The sequence below is a fragment of the Wyeomyia smithii genome, chromosome 1 (assembly GCF_029784165.1).
Source record: "Wyeomyia smithii strain HCP4-BCI-WySm-NY-G18 chromosome 1, ASM2978416v1, whole genome shotgun sequence".
In the NCBI taxonomy this organism is placed as follows: domain Eukaryota; kingdom Metazoa; phylum Arthropoda; class Insecta; order Diptera; family Culicidae; genus Wyeomyia; species Wyeomyia smithii.
In genome coordinates, this window is record NC_073694.1 from 182,581,056 (window position 1) to 182,597,614 (window position 16,559).

At 40.6% G+C, this 16,559-nt stretch overlaps 2 protein-coding genes across 5 annotated transcripts; one reads left to right on the forward strand and one right to left on the reverse strand.

Moving 5' to 3' along the window:
- The first annotated feature begins 2,980 nt into the window (after nucleotides 1–2,980).
- LOC129718138 (uncharacterized) lies at nucleotides 2,981–4,672 on the forward strand. The gene is made up of 3 exons (XM_055668574.1): nucleotides 2,981–3,842; nucleotides 3,900–4,158; nucleotides 4,221–4,672. The coding sequence occupies exons 1-3, from the start codon at nucleotides 3,555–3,557 to the stop codon at nucleotides 4,565–4,567; spliced, it is 894 nt and encodes a 297-aa protein (XP_055524549.1). The 5' UTR covers nucleotides 2,981–3,554; the 3' UTR covers nucleotides 4,568–4,672.
- Nucleotides 4,386–14,039, reverse strand: LOC129718137 (L-asparaginase). 4 transcript variants are annotated; one of them, XM_055668571.1, is made up of 4 exons: nucleotides 13,653–13,749; nucleotides 5,573–6,862; nucleotides 5,325–5,510; nucleotides 4,386–5,268 (listed from the first exon to the last, which is right to left on the reverse strand). In XM_055668571.1, exons 2-4 carry the CDS (start codon nucleotides 6,848–6,850, stop codon nucleotides 4,690–4,692), a joined length of 2,043 nt encoding a protein of 680 aa, XP_055524546.1. In that variant the 5' UTR covers nucleotides 6,851–6,862; nucleotides 13,653–13,749; the 3' UTR covers nucleotides 4,386–4,689. The 4 variants fall into 4 exon arrangements, with proteins under 4 accessions (XP_055524546.1, XP_055524547.1, XP_055524545.1 ...); XM_055668572.1 differs by lacking the exon at nucleotides 13,653–13,749 and adding an exon at nucleotides 7,025–7,127; XM_055668570.1 differs by lacking the exon at nucleotides 13,653–13,749 and adding an exon at nucleotides 13,875–14,039 and having other exon boundaries at nucleotides 4,387–5,268.
- Between the last annotated feature and the right edge of the window lie 2,520 nt (nucleotides 14,040–16,559).

Below are 16,559 nucleotides of genomic sequence, written 5' to 3' on the forward strand. Positions count from 1 at the left end.
ACGCAAAGCATAGCAAAGCCTTGGTGCTACAATCCGATTCGGAACTTGACCTTCTGTTTATTATACACAGACTTCGCAGCCGACTGTTAAGTGTAGGGGAAAGTAGGTAAAGACGGACACCCTAAGGTTTAATCTTAATAATTACTTAGGTATTGCTATTTAGATCGCAGTAGTCATACAAATTGAAACTTAAGGTCATTTGTTTTCATAATCATTTTTGGTTTTAGTGAACTTCCTCCAAGTTTTATGTGTTTTGGGTCTTCAAAAATAAGACTACAAATTGCTGTTTTTTGTCATGGTTGGGAAAGACGGACACTTGGGGTGGGTAAGATGGACACTACGAAGCTAAAGGTGGACACTCACAAAAAAGATGTAACATCACGTGAACAGTTTGAGAGGATGTCCATCTTTCCCTACCTTAGTGTGTCCGTCTTGCCCGACCTGGTTGTAAATTTTTCAAACAATCGTAGCTCTTCATCGGAACATCGAAAATCTGCTGGATTTTCACTAGAAAACCGAGGAGAGACCAATTAATCACTTTACTATTGTGAACAAATGAAAACACGTAAGTTTCACGAGTTTTTCACTATTTTCCGTGGAATAAAAATTACATCAAATTGCGCGTTCACGAAAATATTCTTTGTTTTACTTACAAATTTGACAGTTTGCTTGCTGAAAACCGATAATGCAACTCAAAAGCATTAACACACTATAAAGAAGGTATTCGCATCACTCAACTATCATAATACATTTTAGTTTATGAAATATTAAAAGTGTCCATCTTACCCGCAGTGTCCGTCTTTACCTACTTTCCCCTACAGGACAATTGCGGGGCTTGCGTTACGATCCTACTGACACTAACAGTCTTTCCCGTGCCGAGACTCGAGCCTACGACAACTGGCTTGTTAGGCCAGCATTGTACCTTGAGACGCCTACTTAGCAGTTGCATCAAATCGTCGTTTGAAGCTTTGTTTTCAAAAATGTTTACGTACATTAATAATCAGGGTGGCCACTCTACCGGGAAAAGCGGAAAAAGTCGGGAATTTCAAATCACCGGAAAAAAGACGGGAAAAGCGGGAAATTAGGCTTCACATCAGGAAAATCATCCTCCTGCATGACTTCTACTAATGTTGCCAATGAACGAGTTGTAGCAAACTAATTCCTAGATCTGGAAAATATATACATTGGATTAAAAAAGAAAATGATTTATTTTTTAATTATTATTCTTTTTTTCCAAATTATAACGATCTAAAATTGATGTCATTGAAAAACTATTTTGGCAATACAATTTTTTGATATATCTTAGAATTTTCAAGACGATTTCGTTAGGACGTGTTGTATACTGTTTCAAAAAAAAAAGCTCAAATTTATTTAATTCCTGAAAAACTGTCAAGCTTTCGTTTAGAAATGTATTAAAATTGCTTTTTACGCAGTTTTTGGTTTGGTTTTTCACGTCTTTTTTAATGCGAATTTCGGAATTTCCGTGGTTTATCATGCGGATTTCCAGAAAAAGTCGCGTTTTACACCGATTGTTTCAAATAATATACTTTTCAAATTGCGTATTCAGAGTGTCGGTTGAATTTATTTTACGGATTTTAGAGAATTTCTCAAATATTTAATTGGTCCCAAGATCGAAACTTTTCGGAAAAAAATATGTTCCGAGATGACAGATCTCTACGTTTTATGAATTTCCAACACATTTACCATAAAAACAATAATTTTAACAGTTTTATGTGAACCTTTTCATTGGTCACTTTGAGGCCTTTTTTCCCGATCGATGTTCGTTTGAGAACAAATTTTGCATGAGAAGACAAAACTTCTAAGCTATAATTTAAAACGATCGATGTTTAATTTTTTTCCATACATTCCATTGGCATTGGTGGAAAGATTTATTTGAAAATCCCACAGTGCACAGTGGTCTAAACTCGAAAAATCGTGATCGTCCTAGATTTAACTGTGAAAAATTGATTTTATGTACTCCATGTCTTCAGCAAAATTGTTTCATAGAACAAGGCCTTACTTTTGGCGTTTTTAGTTTTTCGATCAATCCACCTAACAGTGAGATAAAAAAAATATTTTTTTTAATTTTCAATATATCAGATTGCCTCCTTCAGCAAAGTTGTGGAAAATTTAAAAAGAAAAACCATTGCTGAATACTGCGATGCCCTATCTGTACGTTGGACACGACAAAATAGAGTTTTTTGTGGAACACCCCCCCTTAAAATCAGTTTTTTGTTGTTATTGTTTTGAAATATAACCCTTTGGAATATTTAGAAACTATTTTGGAAGTTGTAACATAAAATGGTGGTTGAAAAACGTGCTTTGCAATAATCATTTCGTCGTTTTTATATCACTTTTTTGTACTTTACAGCCTTCATAAGGGCATTACCCAAAAATGTACCGTACGATGATTTTGAAATTTTGACCAGACATTCTGGACGTCATAACGAATCGAACGGTGTACTCAAATTCTTTGGTGTATTTTTTTTTATAATATCGATCTGTGGAAGCACTGTGACCTAGGCTTTGCTTTACTGAGTGTTATACTGGCACTGAAAATTTCGGCGTTGCTTTGGGGACATCCACATACCACGTGGACAGCTTTGGGAGGGGGGGGAGGGTGGTTGGCTAATGTCCACGGTCCTTACATTTTTTTTAGAATTTATATGGGCAGTTGTCCACCGAGGGGGAGGGGGGGGGGCTCAAGAATCGTTAAAAATCTGTCCACGTGGTATGTGAATGGCCCCTTTCAGCTCTGATCGGTCGGAATATGCTCTACATTTTTCAATAGTACGAATAGTTAGCGTCACATAATTTTCCTTTGAACGCATAGTTAATTTTCCAATCGTTTGCTATAAGAATGAAGGAGATCCATGTGAACTGACTGAGTTTTAAGCATTTGAAAACGTTTAATTCCGGGACACCGTATGTCGTAATTGTACGTCAAAATGTCAAAACATCAATACTAACAAAAACGGATTTACACATGTCGGACGTTAACAACCGGACGAATGGCTTGTGATGAGATCGGTTCGAGCAGTTCGCTTTTCTAAGACTAAGTCCTCCGTTCGGTAACACGGCGCGAGCTCGATAATATGTGACAGTGTTTTCGTGATAGATTGTAACATTTCGACAAAGTAACAGCAGCGCATTCATTTCCGCACGCATGCACGTGGAGTACAATTTAACGGCTGGCTGCGTCATGTCTGTCTTCAGCCGTACTAGGGGACTCCCAGTTTGTCACTATTATTCAACTGCCTAGCTCAGCGTAAGACATTATCGCTTTCTATTGTTCGGTTTCCTAGTTTTTTTTTCCACAGTGGAAAGCCTGATTAAATCGGTGGCGATGAATCGCAAATTAGAGCATTTTTCTCTAGTCTACCAGTATCTTGTGAACACTTGCAAATTGAAACGTTACCGGTTTCACCGGCACGTGAAAGGATTCGGCTCCCCTACGGGGAGTGGATCTTTCTCTTTTGGGGGAAAGTGCGCTTAAAAAACATTGAAACACTTTTTATTCAGCTCAGTGTGGTAACTGCATTGCGACAGTCAATATGGGCGCACCGTTCGTGTACCGCCGAATCCTTGGGCTGCTGGTAGCCGCGGTGATGTTAACAGTGACCACTACAGGACCAGCAAGTGGCAATAATAACGGCACGGATGCTTATCATCACCATCTTCTTCATCCGTATCAGCACATGCCATACAGGGACGGTGTGGATGGCTTTCTTGCACTCAGTGAGGACCCCCGACGGGACCGGAGTGGTCTTGTTAGGAGGCAGGAGCGAAGTCAGCGAGAGCCTCGCTTCATTAGCTTTCACACCAAGGATAATAACATACAGGTTGGATAGTTGATTACGAGTGTGTTAATAAAGTCGTGAGATCCATGTTCTTTATAGGTTGAACTACAGTTTGCCATACCGTTTATCTCGATTCCGGTGAAAAAATCGGTCGACGGAATGGTGAGTTCATTCCAGCAGGGCTCAGCGCTGTTGAATATTAACTTGGGGGCGATAGCCCTGGCGGGTGTGGTGACACTGGCTGGAACGTTAATCGGAGGGCTGGTACGAGTGCTCATGAGCAACAGCTTCGGCAACTCTTGGCAACTATTCGGCCTGAACCGTTCGGATAACGATGGGTCTCCCAAAACGGAAAGAGGTACTTTTTTCGCGGGTTTTTTTTGGGATTATCAATAAATTTAAAAAAAAAAACGATTTTAGTGGACGAAGGGAATACATTGCGCACTATACTGGAGGCTGTTGATAAAAGCCTGCAGAAGTACGATATCGATTCAACGGCCTGCGCCCAGCGGGTGGTTTGCTGGTACGTGAAGGAATCGATGAACAACGTACAGGAACAGCGGGCCAGCACGCTGGATACTCTGGTTAACGGACTGAGCAGCTCGGATTGGGCAATGAAATTTACCACGGGATCGGCAATCGATGACGCGATACGAGCGGGACGTCGTAACGCTAACTGCGAGCAAGCATTTCCGGTCTGTCGCATCGGTCCGGAAGTGGTGCAGCGGTTCATCAGTAAAACCGGCAGAAGTAGTAGGAGAAACTAAGTTGCTGCCTTTTCGTGTTGAATGTAGTCGTTTTAGATTGCCATAGAAAAAGTAGTGGATAGTGAAGTATTTCTAGAGCAGAATAAAAGTTTTATTTTATAATGTGGAAGATCAACAACGAGTTATGATTCGAACGAGTCGGGTGATTTTGTGTCGCCATCTATCTCTTCGCCCCGTCTGGCATTTTTCTGCAGCAGAAAATCTATCACCGGGGTAGTATTTAACTTGATCGCGTAATCCAGTGGAGTGAGACCCAAATAATCGACGGCATCTATTTCCACTTCTTTCTTGACAAGGTACCGAAGTGCAGCCATGTTGCCGTGCATAGCCGCCATGTGGAGTGCAGTCCGGCCGCATGTGTCTTCCTGTGATAAATCGGCTCCAGCGATTCTGTAGGATTCCAGCCGGTTCGGCAGGTTTTTTGCTGCAGCATTGCACAGACTTTCGCCGATCGCACGTATTGAACCCGTTAGATGAGCTCCACATTTGACCAACAGGCCGATAATCTGATGGTGATCATGCAGGATGGCGTCCATCAGCGGAGTGTGGTCGTAACGATCGCGAACATGCACGGCTACTCCATGTTGTAGCAAATATTGAACAACATCGAAGTTTCCTTCGCAGCAGGCCACGTGGAGAGCCGTCCGGCGGTCATAGTTTTCTACAGATAAATCTGCACCATAGCCTTTTAAATTGCTAAGCTGTAAAAAACAAAAATCCAATTAGTCACGAACGAATGTATTCCGCATCTGCTTACCTTGGAAACATCCCCGGCAATCACAGCCGAATTCACCATCGCTGGGAAAAGAGTTGACTTCAGTTGGTGCAACTCTTTGGTGGAAGTAAGCTGAAGAGTTCGAGCTACTGCATCGATCAAATCATACTCCTGCATTTCTGGATTTCTCTCGCGACTCAGTTCTCCCCGCAAATTGCTTTTCATCATCTAGAAGCAACCATTTTTCTAGTTTAAAACGTTACGTAAACCAAATAGTTCAAGTTTCTTACCAACATTCGCATCTCATGATCCCACCCTTCTTTACTCAAAACATAAGCAAGCTTTGCAAGCGCCGCCTCCGGAGTCATATCGTATCCCGGAATGATACCAATATCCTGCAGCAGTCGCCCCGTTTCATACAGCTCACAAACCGATCCTTCGTTGCATTGGGTGCAGTTAACGATGAGTACACCCCGAGCTGTGGCCTCCCGCAGGATGTCGATTAGATCCGCTCGAGAAGTGGGAAAATTCCCAGCACCGTACGTTTGCAAAACAATCCCAGTCATGGGAGGCTGCAGAAACGCTTTCACCGTGCCTATGGAAATGCTTGGAAACAATCGCAGCAGGCCTACGTTCTCAGCCAACTTGGTGTGAACCATAAATTTTTCCATCGTACAAGATCGGAAAATCAGTCGGAAATCAATCTCCACATTTATACCCATCTTTGCTAGAGGAGCCGTGTTTGGCGAATTGAATGCGTCCAGGGACTCACAACTAATCTTAATCGTACGATTACCCCGAAACAAGCGACTGTTGAAGAAAATGCAGACTTCGGGAATAATGTAGTTACCAGCCAAAATCAGTGCCGAAGTGAAATTATCCTTGCCGTCGGTGCGAGTTTCAAAAATCGGTATCTGCGATCCCGTAATTATAACCGTTTTACCAAGATTCTCGAACATAAACGACAGAGCCGAAGCCGTGTACGCCATAGTGTCCGTACCGTGCAGGATCACAAAGCCGTCGAAAAACTCGTACGACTGCTGAATATTGGTGGCAATGCGCACCCAATCCGAAACACCCATATTGGACGAATCAAGCAGCGGCTCATACTCGGTGATCTGATACAGAATCCGTCGATGTTGACCCTCGACGTACGGCAGCACCAGCGGTGCCATATTCTTCGTCTCGCCGAATCGTTTACTAGCATACACGTCGTCGTGCATGTTGGGGTATTTCCGAATCTTTCGTACGAACTCGTTCGGTCGTGGCTCCAGTGCATGTTTTTCGTTTCGCATCATACCAATCGTTCCTCCGGTGTAGATAACCAACACCTTAGCTTCCTGAGTTTCCGACGGTATTCTTCCGTAGCTGGAGTTTCTACGCATCGACAATTTGCTCAGGTCCAGACTACCGTCCGCGTTCACGTGCTCCAGCTGTTTGCGCTTCCAGGGGGCCTCCGAGCGACCCGATGGATTACCGTTTGTTGGCGTTGAGATTGCTGGCTGCTGGTTGACGAGTTTGGCGTCATTGGTGGGTATTATTTTCGGCATTTTGCTGGGTCCGTTCATAGTGGGTTTATCCTGAAAAACAAAGGCGTGGCGTGAGTTATTTTTTTATTACCACAAATGAAAACCAATTTTCTCGAATTTACGGTCAACGACAAACGCAAAATAGAATGTTGAGAACGTGAAACTTGACGGTGAAACAAAAATTAAAGTGATCGACATGAAATCATAACAAACCTTTTTAATGAAAAAGCCCTTTTTGCAGAGTGATCCAAACTCAGTGCTAATGGGTTCGTAACTTCAAGACAAATCAATACAGCTTTAACTAGTCAACGAGACAAGTGGAAGCCGAGTAGGAGGCTGCGAAAACAAAAAACGCTACGCCTGCTAATATTGATACCTTTAGTGGGTGCTGCGATTCGGCGAAAAGAAAAGTTAACCTGTTTCGAAAATCAATTGCAGCTGCTTGTGTGGATTATCCGCGGTTTAGTATGCACGCACTACAATTATGTATTAAACCAGTTTGGGTGGCCTATCAGGACTACAACGATTTTCAAAACAAAATTTATATTGCTGATCATACTCGAAGTTTTAATCGAAATTCGTGGGATTTGAAGAGCTCTGTGAATTCACTAGAATTGCGATTAAAGAAATAATCGACGAACACGGATGGTCCCAGAAAGTTATGGAGGTTACTTATACTGATAGCGATCGATCTCAACCTGGCACCAGCGGCAGTGGCCAACCAATTAGAGTTACTTCGACGAGGTTCAAACAGATCACTTCCATAATCTGAACTTGTTTTTGAAATTGTAGTTTTTGGTGTCCCCTACAAACAACACTAACATTTCTCAGTTACCCGTTTAATCAAAGAGGATCATGTACATATTTTTGGTTTTTGGCTCCAGGGCCAGGTTCAAGATTCAAGGCGAATTTTAACAATTTGCAATATAACCAAACAATGTTGGTATCGAAATTCATTAAATCACTCCAAGAGTTGACTTTTATGCAATCTAAGTCTATCTGCCGAGTTGTCCTTGAAATGGTCACTCTGAAGTAGGTTCCCGTGGGGCTCTACATGGCCACAAGTATGTTTTATAAAATCCTCAGCAATATGTATTCAAAATTGATGAAATCACTCCAGAAAATGATTTAGAGGAACTGCTCCATTATTCATCTCATGAAGCCGATATTCACGAAGAATGCACGTCAAATTTTCCCGAAATCATTGAACAAATAAACAAAATACACTAAAGTCGCTTTTTACGCGGGAGATACGTACCGCGTAAAAAAAACCGCGTAAATTCCGGAATCTGCGTAAAAAAAACAGCGTTAGTTCTGCATTCCGAGTGAAGGGAAACCGAAATCCGAGCAAAAAAAAAATACCGCGTAAATTCCGGAATCCGCGTAAAAAAAATCACGTAAACGGAATCCGCGTAAAAAAACCGCGTAAAAAGCGACCTTAGTGTACGCTTACGTGCTGTTATGGAATCGTTCAGCATTGTATATTTAGTATAAACTTAGCTAGATTTATCCTGAATTTTATAAAACAAATCATTTTTCACAACGCTTTCATATCCATCTCAAAACTTGAATCACTGCTCAATTATTCATCTCACGACGCCCCCATATTTATCATACTGTGAATCATGAATGAATCACACTATCATGAATGAACGTAGCCGCAGCCCGTCGTAGTAGATTACCTAGATATCCGCTTTACTTGTTTACGTGCAAAATTGGTAACCTAGGTAACCACTGCATTGTTGTCGATTTATGTCAGTTATGTCGGAATAATTTAACATTTTCAGTATGATTTTTTCGTTTTAACAGAAACTTATTTGGCAACTTTTGATTTTCTTCAACGCAGTGAAAACAGATGAAAATATATACAGTTGAGATTTAGGAATTGTAGAAATTCATCTCATATATTTCTGCTAATTCAAGCTTGCCTTTGAAAATTTAAGGTGAACATTTCAAAGATTAACGTATTCTTAGAGCAAGCGTAACGGTGAGTTGCCATTTGAGTTGCTATTTTCACAACGCTGGCCGTTGCTATTTTGGATAGCAACCGATGTTCGCACCGGTCGTTGCTATTGGGGATTACCAATTCATCTATTTCATTTTACCGCCGGCAGTTGCCAATTCCTAAAGACCGTCACTAGCTAGCGTTAGCAAAATGTTTGTGTGTGTCCTATTTTCCAGAAATTCTGCGCATCTAGTAATAAGGCGTCGTACACAAATTACGTAACGCATGAAGGGGGGGGGGGAGGTGAGTTGAGACTGCGTTACTTATTATTACGTAGGGGAGAGGGGTGGTAGTAGAGACAGTTACGTAACTATGATGTTGGCTCGAAATTAAAAATTTCGGAGGGGGTCAGGCTGTTCAGCGTTACGTAATTTTAGGGGGGGTTCATATCGAACGTTACCTATCGTTACATAGGGGGGAGGCGGTCTGATTTTTGGCGGTACGTAATTTGTGTACCACGCCTGACCAATTTATCTGTCCGTCAATTGTTCCCGGAATGATCTGCGTTCTTTCTGCTTCATAAAATGTCCTCTTTATTTCAAGCAACTCTGTTTTAACTTTGTTTCCGTTTTCTCAAATTATCAATAAAACAATTCTGTTGCAGGTTTCTTCGTTTGTGCGTGCATGGGTTTTTTTTCTTGCATGTTTATTCAAAGTAATTGCGTTAGACCGTGGCACGTTCCGCAACGTTGCCTCCAATAACTATTATACTCAAAATTGGCGAACTGTCATTAATTGTATTTTGTACTTTGTGCTGACTCGATTCCTACAATTTGCTATTAATGTTTGCAAATTTTCAGCCAAAAAAACGCGGAAAATGTTCTCGAGTATTTGATTGATTCTAGTGACGAAGAAAATGATTTCGCGGAACAAATGTTTTTATACGCGAGTATAAAAAGAATTTTTGGAAAGATTCGGGGTGGCTCTCAACCTGGAAAACGGTAAAATATTGACCGCTATGCTGAGGAAGTTGCCATCCAGCGTTTTAACAATGTTTTTTTTTTCGGAAACACCGGTCTATACCGATGACCAATTCCGACGCCGCTTTCGAATTCGTCTTACGTTGTTTTCGAAAATTAAAACAGCTGTAGATGCGTAAAATGGTTTTTTATTCAACAACCGGACGCAACGGGAAAATTGAAACTAACATGCCTTCGAAAGAGTCAGCAGCAAGTCGGTGATACTCCCTAGCAATTCGCTCAGACCTTCCAGGTTTATTGAAATAATGACAAGGTTGACCAATCTTGTGGGGACTTGAGCTCTATGCTTCGTCGTGTAGATTAGAGTGCCAACCAAAATGGTCATCTCGAGTTTCAAAAAAAACTTATTATTTGTAAAAATAGATTTACATGAATGTGAATGTTCTAGAATATTGGTTTTGTAATTGAAGTATAAAATATGAAATTTGACGTAATGTTAGTGCTTAAGAAACAGCGAAATAAAAGAAATTTATATTAATTTCGAACAATTTAATCACGAGCGACACCGAGAACGTTGAGGCCATACATATTGATCAAAGCAGGTATAGTGTTGAATAGTCTTTGAATTTCTTTTCTTTCCAAAACTTTTGAACAGCATATCAAATTGTTATGAAGTTTGTTATTTGTAAGTTTGAGATAAGACTCGTTTGTATGACACTAGTTAAGTTCAAATAAGTCGTGTAATACTTGAGATAATAGACTTTCGTTGCTTCAACAATTTAATACATAACGGTTGCTTAAGTTTGATTACAATCAAATGAAAAGGGAACGTATAGGGCAGCCAAACTTTGAAACCACGTGTTCAATCATAATTCATAAGTTAACATTACAATTACAATCAAAACATTACAGTTAACATTACATTACATTACAGACGAAGTTACAGTCCGATTACAGCAATTCAGTAGGGTGTTATGAGGCAGCTAGACCTTTCATTTGACACTAATTTTGTGGAAATCGGTTCAACCATCTCTGAGAAAAGTGAGTGAGTCCAAGTAGTCTTCGGAATATGTTTCTTTTCATAGCTGGATTTCACATTTTTAAACATAACAGGCAAAGTAATAATTCGTTTGCAAAAAAAATCGATAGGGTCTTATGGGGTAACAAGTCTTTCCATATGACACTGATTTTATGAAAATCTGTCCAGCCATCTCTGAGAAACATGAGTGAGATTAAATAGTCTCCAGAACACGTTTCTTTTTATAACTTCTGAACCACATGTTCAATCTTCATAAAATTCAAAAGTTAAGTGTTTTTTAGGTAGCCCGTTCATTTAAAACCAATTTTGTTCAATCGGTTGTGTAGTTTCTGAGATATTGATGTTTCGTGATTTTTACATTTTAATACATAACCTCTAAACTTGAAAACAGATTACAATAAAATTCAATAGGGTCCTTCAATAGGGCAACTAGACCTTTCATTTGCAATTAATTTCATTGAAATCACTTCAGCCACCTCTGAGAAAATCGAGTGAGATTGGGAGAGCGTTACACGCACACACATATACAGAAAATGCTCAGCTCGTCGAACTGAGTTCAGTGATATACGACATTCGACCCTTTTGAGTACTTTTTTACCTTTAGTTTTTGCAGTGATTGCTATACCTGTTGCTATAAAGTGAAATGATAGAAATGTATTTTTATTTCAACTTCAATCCTGAGCAAGGCCGCAAACATTGAAATAGTACAATATCAAATTTAAATGATGTTGAAGCCACATATTTTGATCGTAGCTATAGTTTTAAACAGTCTGCGGGTTACGTTTCTTTCTATAACTTTCAAACCACATATTTAAACATTATGAAATTCATTGTTTAAGGGTTTAAAAGCCCATTAATTTGAATTCAACTATGTTCATAGCTTCTGAGATATAAGAGCGATTTTTACATTCTAAAGCAGCGCCAAAACTAAAAGTTTGATTACAATGATATTCAATAGCAACCTAAGCGGCAAATAGACCATTCATTTGACACCAAGATAGAAAGAATCGGTCAGACCATCTCTGAGAAAAGTGAGTGCGAAAAAAAGGTGCACATACACACGTACACATCCACACACAAACATATACACCTATACATGCATACATGTAGAAAATGCTCGATTCGTCGAGTCGAGAAGTACATATATGACATTCGGCCATTTGGATCACTTTTCTACCTTTTAATTAGCCAGTGATCGTTGGGGGAAGGTCAATATGTTTATTTTCATTATGTGATTTCATATTTTTATAAACAACGGACAAAGTTACAATCCGATTACAATGAAATTCAATAGCAACCTATGAGGCAACTAGACTTTTCATTTGACAGTAATTTTGTGAAAGTCGGTTCAGCCATCTCTGAGAAAAATGAGTGAGTTTAAACAACCTCAGGATAACTTTCCTTTACATAACTTTTGAACCATATGTTCAATCATTACGAAATTCAAAAGTTAAGGGTTTTGAAGACATTTGAAACCAGTTTCATTGAAGTCAGTTATGTGGTTTCTGAGATATTAATGTTTCGTGATTTTTACATTTTGATACATAACCTCTAAACTAAAAATCCGATTACAATGAAATTCAATAGCAACCTATGGCGCAACTAGACCTTTCATTTGCAATTAATTTTATGAAAATCGGTCTAGCCATCTCTGAGAAAAGTGAGTGAGAAAAAAAAGTTGCACATACACACACACACACACATACACACATACATACATACATACAAAAAATGCTCAGTTCGTCGAAAGGGGTCGAGTGGTACATGACATTCGGCCATTGGAACCACTTTTATACCTTTGGTTTTTCCAGTGATTGCTATACCTTTCTAGGAGAAAGGCAAAACTATGAATGATTACCCGTCCGAAAAAAACACCCTGTGCAAAATTTCAGCTTAATCGAAATTCAAATGAAGCGGCTCACTGGTTCACGTCGTTACTTGCGTCCTACGACGTGTTTAACCAAGACACAGACAGACGTCCAAGCAAGAACAACATTGATCAAAATTTCCGTGTAAATTTCCAAAGTAAATTGCGTTATAAATCACTTGTACACTAGCGCCGCCTGGCGACCTTATCGCTACAATACATTTTTTTTCGCTGATGCACGAGGCTGGCGGTACTGGTAGCGCTATCTGGTTACGGATTGCTACTACAAAAATCTTTACACAAGTTTGGAACTCAGCTTGGACGTCTGTCTGCGACCAAGACAAACACTCATTGTTTTCATAATATTGTTACGAACATTTACTATCGACCAAACAAACAAACGTTTGACAGTATTCATCAAATAGCAACGATGCGGCACGTTGCTATCGCGTTGCCAAATTTAATAACTCGCTACTACCCGAGGTGAGGATTGCTATTTCCCAAACCAACATAGCAACGCCCGGTGCGGTTGCCGCGTTATGGTGGGAGTTGCCAAACTAGCTTTAGAAACTTCAATTTAGCCACTGGTGGGCTTGCTCTTAGTTCGGTTTCGTTGTACCCCGAGAATTTAATATTGCCATTTTGCATAACCTTTCTCAGAAACGTGATCTTAAAAAATAAACTGATAATAGGAAGCAGTATGTCTATCAAAACTTAACAACTGTGAAAACCTGCACTAAAATCGGAAGCTATCGCGAACAAGCGTGGAATTACTCTGAACAGCTAAGTTTCACTCCTCGGCCTCGCTGTCTCTCTCGAACCAAAAACGAGAACATCGAACAACAACCAATTCTAGAGGTACCTTTCGCGAAGCGAAAACGCTTTTGCACCTTTGCAAGGTGACGTTTACGAATACCTACTGTTCGTAGTTGGCCGTGAAAACACCGGTTCGCACCACTTTCAGAAGGAAAAAGGAAGAACCAATTATTTTTTGTAACTTTGAAATTCACTCAATCACTCACAAAGACGATTTTACTTTTTAACGCACTTTAATGCTCACTGGTGCCGTTCACTGGCAAATTCACGAAACGCCTTTGGAGAAAAAAATCATCACATTGCATCAGCTCTCTATGCGTGCGCACGCACGTGTACACGTGAAAGTTCAGAGAAAGAGAGAAAGCATAACGCAACACTCGTTGAACTCGCGAGCGTGCTTCTTTTGGTGTAGTTACCTTACAGTGAAGATTACAGCATTCTTCCCGTGAAATTCTCACCAACAGCACTTTCGACCTGTTCGGTTTAACTGATTTGATAAGACTGGCTGTGCAACCTCAAGAAGCCGGTTAGTCATTTCCGCGCCATATGTTTACTATTCGAGTTTCACACATTCTGCCCGTATATTTGCATGATGTCGATGCAAGAGAGAGAGCCTGCTCAGGTAAAGTTTCGATGTTTTTTTTTGTTCTATGAGTCGGGTAAAATAATGCAGAATCGTTCTGTCGTTGCTCAGGAGGGTTCAAAGTAGGCCTGGTTGAAACCGCCCAATGACGGACGGTCGTTGTGTGGCAACAGAAGAACATGGAGGCAAAAACTACGCAAATAAAATAAGGTCGGAAAAAAGTGTAATTCGCAGGTAGCCCAGGGTGTTCTTTTTTCTCTCTTAGTGTCGGCCACTTAGCGTGCGAATTTGTAACCCAACGATAACAAGATCAGATGGTTCTGTCTAGCTTGAATGCGATGACGATTACGATTTGTTTAGCGATAATCATCTTGTACGGTAGTTCCTTCTTTGGCACGGGTAAAAGCTTATGATTTACAAATATAAAAGAATTGCTCATGATTTGTTAATTAAATCCTAGAAAAGTATTGTGTAAAATTAGATCATTTTAGAAGCCCCTACAAAAAAAAATCTTGATTGTTTTTAGATGTTGATGAGGGTCGCGATAAGAGAGAAGTAAACAATGCGACAGTGGCGTTGGTCGATTTTGCTTACTGAACCAATTCTAGCTTTTATCAACAACAACCGGAGGCGTCTGTTTATTCGACTAAACCGTCACAATCATGTAAGCAGTAGAAAATCAATTCGGAGGAGGATTATTCTCGGTTAAAAATACATAAATGTTGCCTCCAAAAAAGTATTTGCTTAAGGGGATTACTATTTTGATCAAGAGCGAAAATGTTTTTATATGACTTGTGAGTCGCAAATTGTGACGAGATATCAATAACGATTCCAAGTACAGTTTATTTAGCTAGAACCCAACGAACGGTGCCACTAGATTCCAAATAAAATATGGCAGTCATTTCGGGTTATTTTTCGTTACATTCGTGTGCAAAAATCTGACCCATTATCAAATATCTGGAGGATTCTAAAGTTTGTATCTTTGTCTAGTGCGCAATCAGAAATTTGACAAAATCCATATTTATCTAGGAATACTGGTAAACGACCCAAACGAATAAAAAAACGTGGCACCACACCTATCAACATTTGATGCGTTACCAACAACACTAACGCTGGCACCTGAAAATTGGGCAGTTTACCCTTATCTTCTGTTTATTTGGGTAAAACTACCAAATGTTGACTGAAATTATGAATAGTAGGGTATCGAACGTCTTCGTCAGTGGTTTCCTTCGGCAGTTTTTCTGCAGCAATCTTATGCAAAAAGGGGCCGAAGAAAACCACTGACGAAGACGTTCGATACCCTATTTCAAATAATTTCAAGCCATTTTTTGGAAGTTTGGCCTATTGGAAAAATCCAATAAACCAGTAGTTTGACAACCTTCATTTTATGACGAATCCATTCGCCATTGCCGCTTGTGGAACGCTGATTTTCGCTCGAAGAGCTTCTGGATACATATTTGAAGGCACACGGACCTAGCAGGCTAGGGCCGGGGAGTCGTCTCCATTCCACTCGGTTCTGGGCTGTATGGCACCATGCTCCCAGGCGACTTATTACTCGTAGGTCATATTCAATCTGTCAAAGCCATCGTGCACGCTTTGCTCCTTTGTTTCTGGTGCCAGAGGGATTACTAGTAAAATCGCTTTAACCGGGTTTTTGTCGGACATTCTCGTTACGTGTCCAGCCCATCGCAATCCGTTAACTTTAACAAGATGTGCAATGGGAATCTCTCATAGCCGCGCGTGCAGCTCATGGTTCATGCGTCTACGCCATTCTCCGTCTTCAGTCTGTATTCCACCATAGATGGTTCGCAGCATCTTTCGTTCGAAAAGTCCAAGGGCGCTGAGGTCCTCTGAGAGCCCATAGAGGACCACCGGTCTAACTAGTGTTTGGTACAGCTTCAGATTCGTACGGTGTTGTTGTCAGCGGTCAGCAGCGATCCTAAGTACACGAACTTGCATACCACCTCAAGCTCATCGATGATCCGGGGTCTTTCCTACATATACTTTGTTTTTGACGCATTGATCAGAAGTCCAATACGCTTAGCTTCCGCTTTTAGTCTGCTGTAGGTTCCCTACACTGTTGCAGAGTTTCGTGCTATGATGTCGAAAACATCAGCGAAGCCTTTAAGCTGAACTCGCTTCGTGAAAATCGTACCGCTCGTGACACCTTCGAGGGCGATGTTAAAAAGCAAACAGAAAAGTCCATCACCTTGTTTCAATCCTCGGCATGACTCGAAAAGGGACTCGAGAGTATTCCCAAAACACGCACGTAACGAATCACACGATTCATGGTAGCCTTAATCAGCCGCGTCAATTTATCCGGGAAAATATCCTAGTTTTCGTTCATGACCTGCCAAATTGATGTGTGGACACGTTGTACTCACGACATTTTTGCAAAATTTGTCGGATTGAAAATGTCAGGTCCGTGATTGCGCGGGCTCTCATGAAACCCGCCTGGTACTGCCCCATGAATCCCCTGGTTAAAGGTGTTAGATGTTGGAATAAAACTTGGGAGAGT